Source organism: Pan paniscus, chromosome 19, assembly GCF_029289425.2.
Source record: "Pan paniscus chromosome 19, NHGRI_mPanPan1-v2.0_pri, whole genome shotgun sequence".
Classification (NCBI taxonomy): domain Eukaryota; kingdom Metazoa; phylum Chordata; class Mammalia; order Primates; family Hominidae; genus Pan; species Pan paniscus.
The window spans coordinates 78547918-78561739 of NC_073268.2; the positions used below are offsets into that span (position 1 = coordinate 78547918).

At 41.1% G+C, this 13822-nt stretch overlaps 1 protein-coding gene across 1 annotated transcript in view; it reads left to right on the forward strand.

Moving 5' to 3' along the window:
* Positions 1-13822, forward strand: part of EFCAB3 (EF-hand calcium binding domain 3) — a 35950-nt gene that overhangs the window by 10195 nt on the left and 11933 nt on the right. The window contains exons 4-6 of the mRNA XM_055102236.2: positions 599-742; positions 2356-2427; positions 3861-3981. Of these exons, the coding sequence (XP_054958211.1) occupies positions 599-742; positions 2356-2427; positions 3861-3981 (337 nt within the window). The remainder of the gene's footprint in view (positions 1-598; positions 743-2355; positions 2428-3860; positions 3982-13822) is intronic.

The window sequence follows — 13822 nt, forward strand, 5'->3', positions numbered from 1 at the left end:
CCTGACCTCGTGATCCACGAGGATCTCCTGGGCTCCCAGTCTCATTCAGATTTTTGGCAGAATTCTGTTCTTTTCTCTTGTAGGGCTGACATTCCAGTTTCTTTGCTGTTTATCAGCCAGGAGCTTCTCAGCCTCTTTAGCAAGCAGAGAAGTTCCTGGCTGATAAATCAACAATGGTGGGTCAGGTCTTTCTCATGCTCTAAACCTCTCTGATTTCTGCCACGTCTCTCCAGCTTCTAGCTATATAAGGGATCACGTAATTAGATTGAGCCCAGAATAATCTATCTTAATTATATGTGCAAAGTTCCTTTTGCCATGTAAGATAGCATATTCACAGGTTAAGGGATTACGGTGTGGATATCTTTGGAAAGCCATCTTACCTACCAACACTTGGTTTTGCAACAGTTAGTTCATTCCAGTTCAAGTTTCGTGGAAGGATACTGTCCTTTATAAGAAATGTCTATTAAGCACTCATTTTTTTCGCAATCCTTTTTTTAGAACATGATCTCCAGTCAACTATATTGTCTGTCCTAGTCCTATTAGTGTATGTACTTCTTCTTGAACAACTGTCCTGAATAACTTAATCCTATTTCCCCAGCTTTCCAAGATGCCTACAACTTCTTCTACAAGGACAAAACTGGCTATATTGATTTCCATGGACTGATGTGCACTGTAGCTAAGCTGGGAATGAATCTAACCAAGCATGATGTCTATAATGAATTGAAATGTGCTGATATTGATCGTGAGTCCTTTGGCTTCTCATTGTTTTTCTCATAAAAGATTTTTGTGAATATATAGTTTTCTTTTAATGACTGTATAAACATGAGAAACAAATCTTATTTACTTGCCCCCCAAATATATATATATATTTGTGTGTATATATATATTTGTATATGTTAAATATATATATACACGAATATATATAGTACATATATATTTGTATATGTTTGTAGACTATATATTTGAATACTATATACAAATATACATATATGTATATATCCATATATCTATGTATACACCACACACACACATATATATATAGCCTTAAAGGGACACACACATATATGTGTGTGTCTGTGTGTGTATGTATGTATGTCCCTTTAAGGAGATCAGTGAGGTATGTGTACAAGTTGTGAAATCAAATTAATCCTAGAAAATGGACTATTTGAAAAACACTGTGTGGAAGCTAAGAGTGATTGTCTGATTTCAGTATCAAATTCAGGTTACCTGTCCTGATGTACAAAAGCAGTAACAATGTTAATAATGACATGTTACCAAGAGAATTCAAGCCTTTTGTTTCTGTTTGAATCAAAATAGAACAAATCTTTCTTTTTCCATCAAGTCCCACCTATATTGAATTTTAAATGCCACAGCACTTTTGTTGGTATTTTTAAAGCATACAGATAATGTTTTTTTTTGTTTGAGACGGAGTCTCGCTCTGTCGCCCAGGCTGGAGTGCAGTGGTGCGATCTCGGCTCACTGCAATCTCCGCCTCCTGGGTTCACGCCATTCTCCTGCCTCAGCCTCTTGAGTAGCTGGGACTACAGGTGCCCGCCACCACGCCCGGCTAATTTTTTGTATTTTTAGTAGAGACAGGGTTTCACCGTGTTAGCCAGGATGGTCTCGATTTCCTGACTTCGTGATCCGCCCGCCTCGGCCTCCTAAAGTGCTGGGATTACAGGCATGAGCCACCACGCCCAGCCACAGATAATGTTTTTAGTGAATATACTGACCGAATTATTAGTAGCCCAAACTGATATGCTGTGTGAAAAATATATTCAGCATATTATCTCCTCTCACCTCTCTCCACCCAACTGCTAGTCCCCTATTCAATCAACATCAGTTCCACCTGTCATTCAGTGTCACTTAAGGTGTCACTTGCTTCTACTAACTATGTCAAAATTTTCTATTATTTCAGGGAAACATACACATACCCCTCTAATAATACTCATCATCCTTCAATTTTAGAGGAAATGGAATACAGCTTGGGGATGTTATAATAGGAATAATAGGGGTTATATAGGAATAATTGGGTTATAGCATGGGAAGACAGGACAGATTCCTTGCAAACATGGCCAGTCTCTGAGAAAGGAGCAGGTGGACAGACTGCAATGGCTGGGTGCTCCTGGCTGGATGTTTCCAACCACCGTTGCTTCTGTGGGCTGTGGAGGACTCATGTAATGGTGCTAAGACCACTTCAAGAAGACCAGGGCTCACCTGAGCATATTTCCAGCCCTCAAATGCTCTGTTTTTAATATTGAATCATCCAGAGTGTTTTAATTTTTATATTTAATATATACTCTGATAATTAAAATACATCTTATCCTTGTCCTGAGTCTCAGATTTTTGTTGCAGGAGATGGGAAGGTGAACTTCTCAGACTTTATCAAGGTTCTAACAGATAAGAATCTCTTCCTCAAGGCAGTGGGTGAGTAGAGATGTTATGAACAGAAGGCAGTTGGGCAGCTACAACTCACTGCACAGCAAACATCATTCACAGGCTTCCAGTCGGGAGACAGGTCAGGAAGGTGTAGTCTGGGATGTGAGTTACTTTTGTACTGCTTCTCCAGAACGGTATTTGCTAAACAAATTGATACAGTGTTAACTACATCAAGCGGGCACTTGCACTGTCCAAACACCTACTGCAAGAGACACTGCCCTTTGGTCTCCAATGAGAACACTGAAAGAGTGACTGGTGTAGAAAAATTTGGCTGCCTTCTATAATGTCTGAATTATTTTGTCTTTTTTTTTTTTTTTTTTTTTTTTGAGACGGAGTCTTGCTCTGTCACCCAGGCTGGAGTGCAGTGGCACGATCTTAGCTCACTGCAAGCTCCGCCCCCCAGGTTCATGCCATTCTCCTGCCTCAGCCTCCCGGTAGCTGGGACTACAGGCGCCCGCCACCATGCCCGGCTAATTTTTTGTATTTTTAGTAGAGATGGGGTTTCACAGTATTAGCCAGGATGGTCCCGATCTCCTGAGCTCGTGATCCACCCGCCTTGGCCTCCCAAAGTGCTGGGATTACAGGCGTGAGCCACCACGCCCAGCCTATAATGTCTGAATTCTTTACCAAGTGTATGCAGTACTTTGGGAGGCATTCCTTTTATTTAAAAAAAATTTATGTTTCAGAAAAAGAAAAATGTACTCTCTCATGTAAATCTAGGGTGTCGTTAATTTACTGTTCTTGAAAAAATACCTTCCCCACACTGATGAAGCCTCTACCCTCAGTGCTAGGGCTGGAGAGTCTGCTGGAGGTTAGAGAGCATTAAGGTGTCACGTGCTTCCACTAACTAATAGAAAATAATTTTTCTATTATTTCTCCCCCAAGGTTATAAATGATGTGTAGTTGTACTTGAAATATTGTCATTAATCCCCTCATGGTTTGTTTATAAGTTTAACAGGCTGCCTTGGAAAAGCTAACCATTATTCATGTTTTCTAGGATAAACATTCCAAATTCCAAATACTGTATACAGTTTTGAAAATATATTCATTCATAAGCTATGAACTGTTCTTAGGATAAAGAGAAGTTATTTCTTACAAGTAGTACTATAGTAATGGGAGTTTGCCTAGAATCTTTGCCTAGAACCAGATAATAATCATTAACACAAAATTCATGTTTGTGTTAAAAATATTACTATGTTTTCTTAGAAGTTATTGAACTAAAAGTATTTTTTAACATTCCATTTTATTCTGTCTGCTCAATACCCAAAATGGCCTTTCTACCAAATAGAACAGACTTTTAATGTTTTACTGTACCTCTAGTTCCTGACTTGATATTATTATTGTAAATAATCAGTAAAGAGGTGGTCAATTTCTTATTTCAGAAGGTATTTAAAAATCTATCTTTTGTTTTCCCTCCATAGTTCCAGAAAAGGAGACCTGTTTAGATTTAGCTGGCAACCCAGGAATCCTATTGTTTGAAATCCTATCAAGGCTTCTAGAGACTTCAGCCCTACCCAGAAAGTCTATAATAGAAATAGTAAGGTAAGTGAGAAGGAAAGGAGCAAACACAGCCTTCTCAGAAGCATTATGAAGATATTAACATGGCAGTCAGCTCTCACTAACATCCAACTCCACAGGGTCTGGTCCAAAACTAAGGAGAAGAAGGTATCTGGGCAAATGCCCTTGTGCTACAACATGAGACCTTATTCCCTCATCTCCACAGTCCTGCCCAGCTCTAAAACTGCAAGGCTGACCTCAGACCACCTAAGGGCCCCACTGAGGACCTAAGACAACCATGAAATTTTAGCCTCCTCTATCTCAGGCCAAAGAATTCCAGCAGAACAAGACTTTTCCAGGAATAATTTTGGGTGGGCTTAGAAATCCAGTTTGGAATATAAGACACTCTTGTTCATGCTGAAACTACCAGGGGCTCTCAAAAATCTCTGACTCAGAGATGAGGTACAGCAAATTCAGACCTCCGAAAGTAGCCTTTGGACTAGAGCAGAGCCAGAATTAGACTTGAGAATAAAGGATGAAGAAACATTCTCATCCTTTAAACCTTTAATTCTCATCCTTTAAATAAATAACACACACCAACTGCATTATTTATTCCAGCAAGTAGCGCTGAGAGTAAATCACCTCAATCTATTTTTATCATTATCTTAAACAAATGTTGCTATTATCAGTCTTTTCAATTCATACTCCTTCAAAGCATTCCAGTCTCCCACCTAGAGAGACTTAAGAGTGTAGAATTCCACCAACAATGTAAAAATATTCTTCTGCCCCTCAATAAGTTGTCTCTTTTTACTCTCCTATCTCTCTGTCAGATGTAGAATAGAGGATGCACAAAATTCTACTTTTCATTCCAACTCAAAGACACTTAGTAAAGCCTGCTGTTGGTACACAAATTCAACACATTGTTTAACTTCTCAATCTCAGTTTCCTCATCTATAAAAAGGGAACGATAATAATAATACCTACCTTATGGGACAATTGTGGGGCTGATGTGTGACAATACATGTGAAGTGCTTAGCACATTATAAGAGCTCAATAAATGTTAGCTATTATTATCATGTGGAAGTAACTAGACTAAGCATACACATATTATCTTGAAAATTGAAGCTTCAGCTGGGCGCGGTGGCTCACGCCTGTAATCCCAGCACTTTGGGAGGCTGAGGCAGGCGAATCACAAGGTCAGGAATTCGAGACCAGCCTGGCCAACATGGTGAAACCCCGTCTCTACTAAAAATACAAAAATTAGCCAGGCGTAGTGGCAGGTGCCTGTAATCTCAGCTACTCGTAAGGCTGAGGCAGGAGAATAGCTTGAACCTGGGATGCGGAGGGTTGCAGTGAGCCGAGATCACTCCACTGCACTCCAGCCTGGGCAACAGAGTGAGACTTCATCTCAAAAAAAGAAAAAAAAAAAGAAAATTGAAGCTTCATTTAAAAAAAAATTATAGCCAGGCACCATGGATCGCACCTGTAATCTCAGCTACTCAGGGGGCTGAGATGGGAGAATGACTTAAGGCCAGAAGCTCCATACCAGCTGGGCAATATAGCAAGACCCTCATCTCTACAAAATTAAAAAAATTAACTAGGCATGGTGGCGAATACCTGTAGTCCAAGCTATTCAAGAAGCTCATTTGAGCCGAGGAATTTGAGGTTACAGTGAGCTGTGATTGTGCCACTACACTCCAACCTGGGCAACAGAGTGAGACCTTCCTCTAAAAAAATAAAATTAAAATAAAATTTTTTTAAAAAGAATATACATATTATCTAATTTAATCCTCACCTCCCTAATGAGTATATACTATCATCACTCCCACTTTACAGATGAAAAAACTGCAGCACAGGTCAGTTAAATAACTTGCCCAAGAGGGAATGGTACCTATATTTTAGCACCGTCTGATTCCAGAACTCGTGCTCTTATCTATCTCCCTATACTGCCTCTCACACCCAGTAAGTGCTTAGGAAATGTTAGCTGATGTTGGCATTTTTATTGTTATTGTGGTGTGGCTGTTATTTATCTGGTTATCTTATCTGGTTATTATTTATCTTGTCATCTTGCTAGTGCCTGATACCTAAGGAGATTAAAAATGTTTAAGACATAGTATTTAACGTATAAATGGAGACAGTTTGAGAGGCTGAGGTGCATGGATCACTTGAGTCCATGAGTTTGAGACCAGCCTGGGCAACCTGGTGAAACCCCATCTCTACAAAAATTAGCTCTTTCACTCAGGCCCGTGGTGCCAGCAGGATGGGCAAGTGTCATGGACTTCGTGCGGCTAGGAAGCTCCACAGTCACTGACGAGACCAGAAGTGGCATGAAAAACAGTACAAGAAAGCCCATTTGGGCACAGTCCTGAAGGCCAACCCTTTTGAGGGTTGCATGAGAGGTGCTTCTCATGCAAAAGGAATTGTGCTGGAAAAAGTAGGGGTTGAAACCAAACAGCCAAATTCTGCCATCAGGAAGTGTGCCAGCATCCAGCTGATCAAGAATAGCAAGAAAATCACAGCCTTTGTACCCAATGGTGGTTGCTTGAACTTTATTGAGAAAAACGATAAAGTTCTTGTTGCTGGATTTGGTTAAAAAGGTCATGCTGGGCCGAGCACAGTGGCTCATTGTTGTAATCCCAGCACTTTGGGAGGCCAAGGCAGGTGGATCATGAGGTCAGGAGTTCGAGACCAGCCTGGCCAACATGGTGAAACCCCGTTTCTACTAAAAATTTTTAAAAATTAGCCAGGCATGGTGGAGGGTGCCTGTAATCCCAGCTACTCAGGAGGCTGAGGCAGGAGAATCGCTTGAACCTGGGAGGCAGAGGTTGCAGTGAGCCGAGATCATGCCACTGCACTCCAGCCTGGGCAATGAGAGCGAGACTCCATCTCAAAAAAAAAAAAAAAAAGGTGATATTCCTGGAGTCTGCTTTAAGGTTGTCAAAGTGCCCAATGTCTCTCTTTTGGCCCTATACAAAGGCACGAAGGAAAGACCAAGATCAAAACTTTAATGGTGAAAATACTGTAGTGACGGGCCAGGCGTGATGGCTCACGTCTGTAATTCCAACACTTTGGGAGGCCAAGGCAGGTGGATTCCTTGAAGCCAGGAGTTCGAGACCAGCCTGGCCAACATGGTGAAACCCCGTGTCTACTAAAAATTTAAAAATTAACTGGTTGTGGTGCTGCGCACCTGTAATCCCAGCTACTCAAGAGGCTAAGGCACAAGAATCGCTTGAATCTGGGAGGTAGAGGTTGCAGTGAGCCGAGATCGCACCACTGCACTCCAGCCTGGACAACAGAGTGAGACTTAGTCTCAAAAAAAAAGAAAAAAAAACTGTAGTGATAAATTTTTATATGCAAAAGAAACAAAAAATTAGCCACCATAGTGGCACACGCCTGTTGTCTCAGCTACTTAAAGGGCTAAAGCAGGAGGATTGCTTGAGCCTGGAGGTCAAGGCTACATACAGTAAGCCATGTTCACCTCACTGCACTCCAGCGTGGGTAACAAAGTGAGACCCTGTCTCAAAAGAAAGAAAGAAAAAATAATAATTATATATGTACACACACACACACACACATACACACACACATACATATATATAAATGGAGAGAGAAGTCAGAAATATGTGGATATTTAAATAAATGTATGGAAGTAACATAATTCAACATATGTTAAATAAATGTCAAATAAGTGGCAAAGATAATTATTTAATTTCCTGAGAAAGCAGGTCTTGATTTGGTTAATGGTAGAATTTGATAGGTATTCACATAGTTGATACCGTTTATTGAATATGTATTAAATGCAAAGCTCTGAGCAAGCACTTTACATACATTAGTTTTTCCCTGGCTAATAACTGGTCTTCCTGCTTGCACCTTTGACTGCTGCTCCCCTGCTCTGCCTGCTGAACAGCCTACTCACAACACTCCCTGTGCCTAGCTGACTCCTTGACTCCTACAGCACCAAATGAGTCTTCCAAATGCTGCAGATCATATCACTCCTCTGCTCAAAACCTTCAAAACCCTCCCATTTCCCTCAGAGTTAAAGCCAAAGTCTTTTTTGTTGTTGTTCTTTTTTGAGACAGGGTCTTGCAGTGGCACCATGATGGTTCACTGAAGCCTCAACCTCCCAGGCTTAAGTGATCCTCCCATCTCAGCCTCCCAAATAGCTGAGATTACAGGTGTGCACCATCACACCTGGCTAATTTTTCTATTTTTTGTGGAGATAGGTATTCACTATGATGCCCAGGCTGGTCTCAAACTCCTGGGCTCAAGAGATCTGCTCACCTCAGCCTCCCAAAGTGCTAGGATTACAGGCGTGAGCCACCGCCTGGCCCCAAGCCAAAGCCTTTACAACGACATATTGGCCCTCTATGTGCGCTGCATTCCCTTTTGACCTCTTTGACTTTGTCTCTGTTACTGTGCTGTAGCCATGCTGGCCTCCTTACTCTTCCTCATATACATCAAACACGCTCCCACCTTAAGGCCTTTGCACTTGCTTTTCCCTCTATCTGGATACTTTTCCCCTGGATAGACCATGACTCACTCAACTCACTCTCACTACCTTTGGGTCTTTGTTCAGATGTCATCTCAGCAAAGCCTTCTCTAACCACCCTGTTTAAAACTGCAACCCTCCTACCACTCCCTGTCCCCACTTCTCTGCTTTATTTTTCTTCATACTATTCATCACCTTTTAATATGCAATAAAATTTACTTATTTATTTTATTATCTGTATTCTCATGCTAGAATGTAAGTTCCATGAGAACAGGAATTATTTTTTGTGTGTTTTATTCACTGCTATCTTCCCAGTATCTATTATAGGAAAATGCTTGATATACACCAGGAGCTCAGTAATTATTTGCTGAATGACCTCCATTTAATCCCCAAATCAAACCTGTGAGGTAGGTCCTATTACCTCCATTTGTATACAGGCAAGGAGAATGAGGCACAGAGAAGATCACACTGGGATCTCCAGCCCAGATCTTCCCTCTAGGGTTTCCATCTGCCTACTGGGCATCTCCATGTGTAAGCCCCAGAGCCACCTCAAACCAAAGGTAAAAACTTAATTTATCTCTTTGTCCACACATACTTCTTTTTTTTTCTTATTTTTTTATTATACTTTAAGTTCTAGGGTACATGTGCACAACGTGCAGGTTTGTTACATATGTATATATGTGCCATGTTGGTGTGCTGCACCCATTAACTCGTCATTTACATTAGGTATATCTCCTAATGCTATCCCTCCCTCCTCCACTGACCCTACGACAGGCCCCAGTGTGTGATGTTCCCCACCCTGTGTCCAAGTGTTTTCATTGTTCAATTCCCACCTATGAGTGAGAACATGCGGTGTTTGGTTTTCTGTCCTTGCGACAGTTTGCTCAGAATGATGGTTTCCAGCTTTATCCATGTCCCTACAAAGGACATGAACTCATCCTTTTTCGTGGCTGCATAATATCCCATGGTGTATATGTGCCACATTTTCTTAATCCAGTCTATCATTGATGGACATTTGCATTGGTTCCAAGTCTTTGCTATTGTGAATAGTGCCACAATAAACATACATGTGCATGTGTCTCTATAGCAGCGTGATTTATAATCATTTGGGTATATACCCAGTAATGGGATTGCTGGGTCAAATGGTATTTCTATTTCTAGATCCTTGAGGAATCGCCACACTGTCTTCCACAATGGTTGAACCAGTTTACAGTCCTACACAGTGTAAAAGTATAAAACTACAGTTTTACACAGTGTAAAAGTGTTCCTATTTCTCCACATCCTCTCCAGCACCTGTTGTTTTTAATGATTTTTAATGACTTTAATGATTTTAATGACTTTTTAATGATTGCCATTCTAACTGGTGTGAGATGGTATCTCATTGTGGTTTTGATTTGCATTTCTCTGATGACCAGTGATGATGAGCATTTTTTCATGTGTCTGTTGGCTGCATAAATGTCTTCTTTTGAGAAGTATCTATTCATATCCTTCACCCACTTTTTGATTAGGTTGTTTGATTTTTTTCTTGTAAATTTGTTTAAGTTCTTTGTAGATTCTGAATATTAGCCCTTTGTCAGATGGGTAGATTGCAAAAATTTTCTCCCATACTGTAGGTTGCCTGTTCACTCTGGTGGTAGTTTCTTTTGCTGTGCAGAAGCTCTTTAGTTTAATTAGATCCCATTTCTTAATTTTGGCTTTTGTTGCCATTGCTTTTGGTGTTTTAGACATGAAGTCCTTGCCCATGCCTGTGTCCTGAATGGTATTGCCTAGGTTTTCTTCTAGGGTTTTTATGGTGTTAGGTCTGACATTTAAGTCTTTCATCCATCTTGAATTAATTTTTGTATAAGGTGTAAGGAAGGGATCCAGTTTCAGCTTTCTACATATGGCTAGCCAGTTTTCCCAGCACCATTTATTAAATAGGGAATCCTTTCCCCATTGCTTGTTTTTGTCAGTTTTGTCAAAGATCAGACAGTTGTAGATGTGTGGTATTATTTCTGAGGACTCTGTTCTGTTCCATTTGTCTATATCTCTGTTTTGGTACCAGTATCATGCTGTTTTGGTTACTGTAGCCTTGTAATATAGTTTGAAGTCAGGTAGCTTTGTTCTTTTTGCTTAGGATTGTCATGGCAATGTGGGCTCTTTTTTGGTCCCACATGAACTTTAAAGTAGTTTTTTCCAATTCTGTAAAGAAAGTCATTGGTAGCTTGATGGGGATGGCATTGAATCTATAAATTACTTTGGGCAATATGGCCATTTTCACGATATTGATTCTTCCTATCCATGAGTATGGAATGTTCTTCCATTTGTTTGTGTCTTCTTTTATTTCGTTGAGCAGTGGTTTGTAATTATCCTTGAAGAGGTCCTTCACATCCCTTGTAAGTTGGATTCCCAGGTATTTTATTCTCTTTGAAACAATTGTGAATGGGAGTACACTCATGATTTGGCTCTCTGTTTGTCTGTTATTGGTGTATAGGAATGCTTGTGATTTTTGCATATCGATTTTGTATCCTGAGACTTTGCTGAAGTTGCTTATCAGCTTAAGGAGATTTTGGGCTGAGACGATGGGGTTTTCTAAATATGCAATCATATCATCTGCAAACAGGGACAATTTGACTGCCTCTTTTCCTAATTGAATACCCTTTATTTCCTTCTCCTGCCTGATTGCCCTGGCCAGAACTTCCAACACTATGTTGAATAGGATTGGTGAGAGAGGGCATCCCTTCTTGTGCCAGTTTTCAAAGGGAATGCTTCCAGTTTTTGCCCATTCAGTATGATATTGGCTGTGGGTTTGTCATAAATAGCTCTTATTATTTTGAAATACGTCCCATCAATACCTAATTTATTGAGAGTTTTTAGCATGAAGGGCTGTTGAATTTTGTCGAAGGCCTTTTCTGCATCTATTGAGATCATCATGTGGTTTTTGTCTTCGGTTCTGTTTATGTGATGGGTTACGTTTATTGATTTGCATATGTTGAACCAGCCTTGCATCCCAGGGATGAAGCCCACTTGATCATGGTGCATAAGCTTTTTGATGTGCTGCTGGATTCGGTTTGCCAGTATTTTATTGAGGATTTTCGCATCGATGTTCATCAGGGATATTGGTCTAAAATTCTCTATTTTTGTTGTGTCTCTGCCAGGCTTTGGTATCAGGATGATGCTGGCCTCATAAAATGAGTTAGGGAGGATTCCCTCTTTTTCTGTTGATTGGAATAGTTTCAGAAGAATGGTACCAGCTCCTCTTTGTACCTCTGGTAGAATTCGGCTGTGAATCCATCTGGTCCTGGACTTTTTTTGGTTGGTAGGCTATTAATTATTGCCTCAATTTCAGAGCCTGTTATTGGTCTAGTCAGGGATTCAACTTCTTCCTAGTTTAGTCTTGGGAGGGTGTATGTGTCCAGGAATTTATCCATTTCTTCTAGATTTTCTAGTTTATTTGCATAGAGGTGTTTATAGTATTCTCTGATGGTAGTTTGTATATCTGTGTCCACACATACTTCTATAGTTCTTCCACTTGAGTTTCAGATCTCAGTGCATGGTTTTGCCATCTCAGTGTATTTACCCAACTGTCTGAGCCAAAGGCGCAGCATAATCCCCAGTTGTCACTGCTCTCTCATTCCCTACATCCAACCAATCACTAAGCCCTGTCTATCTTACCTCCTCAACATGAAAGCAATGCATTTCTCTTTATCCCCACAGAAACACCCTAGTGTAAGTAAGTACTATCTTCTTGGACTTAACTGTAGTATCCTGCCTTGTCACTCTGTTTCCATTTTTGCCATCTCCATCCACTTTCCACACTGCAGCCAGATCATAACTGAATATATTAGAAAATATTTAAGTGGCCTACAATGCCAAGCACAAATCTAATCATATCATCACATCACTTACCTTCTAAAAAGCCTACAGTGACCTCTCATGTTTCCTATGAAAAAGTTCTAACTTAACGTGACATTTTAAAGGTCCTTCATAATATATCCTTTGCTTAACCTCCAGTCTCATATATCTCTCTCTGTCTCTCCACAGAGTCTTGCTCTCTTATCTCCCAGGCTAGAGTGCTGGAGTGCAGTGGTGCGATCAAGGCTCATTGCAGCCTCTACCTCCCAAACTCAAGCAATCCTCTCATTTCAGCTTCCTGGAGTAGCTGGGACTACAAGCGTGCACTACCATGCCTGGCTAATCTTTGTATTTTTTTGTAAAGACAGGGTTTCACCACGTTGCTCAAGCTGGTCTTGAACTCCTGACCTCAAGTGATCCACCCCCATCAGCCTCCCAAAGTGCTGGGATTATAGGCGAGAGCAGCTGTGCCCAGCCCTCATCTCTTGTAACTTCCCCTCTCACACCCTAGATTACATTTAACTCGGGTCCTCAAATACTCCATGCTCTCTCACCTCCTGGTATTTGCCTAAAACAGTTTCCCCCTTTGTGAGTCAGTTTCCTAGGGCTGTCATAAAAAATTACCACAGCCAAGAATGGTGGTGCAGGCCTGTAGTTACAGCTACTTGGGAGGCTGAGGCAGGAGGATCCCTTCAGCCCCAAGGGCTCTGGGCTATAGTGCACTATGCTAATCAGGTGAGATTTAGATTATGCCACATTAGTTAAATACTTGCAATCCCAAGGCTTTGGGAGCCCAAAGCAGGAGGATCATTTGAGCCCAGAAGTTCAAGACCTGCCTGGGCAATGTAGGGAAACTCTCTACAAAAAAACTTAAAAATTAGCCAGGCAGGGTGGCTTGCACCTGTGGTCCCAGCTACTCAGGAGGCGGAGGCAGAAGGACTGCTTGAGTCCAGGAGTTCAAGGCTGTAGTGAGCCTTGCACCCCTGTACTCCAGCCTGGGAGACCGTGAGACTCTGTCTCTAAAATAATAATCATAAATAGCAGGCTGGGTGCGGTGGCTCACGCCTGTAATCCCAGCACTTTGGGAGGCCGAGGCGGATGGATCACTTGAGGTTGGGAGTTCAAGACCAGCCTGACCGACATGGAGAAACCCCGTCTCTACTAAAAGTACAAAATTAGCCAGGCATGGTGGCGCATGCCTTTAATCCCAGCTATTCGGGAAGCTGAGGCAGGAGAATCGTTTGAACCCAGGAGGTGGAGGTTGCAGTGAGCCAAGATTGTGCCATTGCACTCCAGCCTGGGCAACAAGAACAAAATTCCATCTCAAAAAAAAAATAATAATAATAATAAAGACAGCAAATACAAACACAAGCCACTAGTTTTGGTATGTAATATACATGAAACAATTAGTTATAAAATATAATGTGACATAAATTGTTAAGCAAAGATTAGAATTTCAAGGAAGAAAGGAAACTATAGACTAGAGCAAAAGTTCTCAAACTTGCACTATGTCAGAATCAGCTGGAGTGATTGTTAAAACACATTGCTAGGCTACAGGATTTC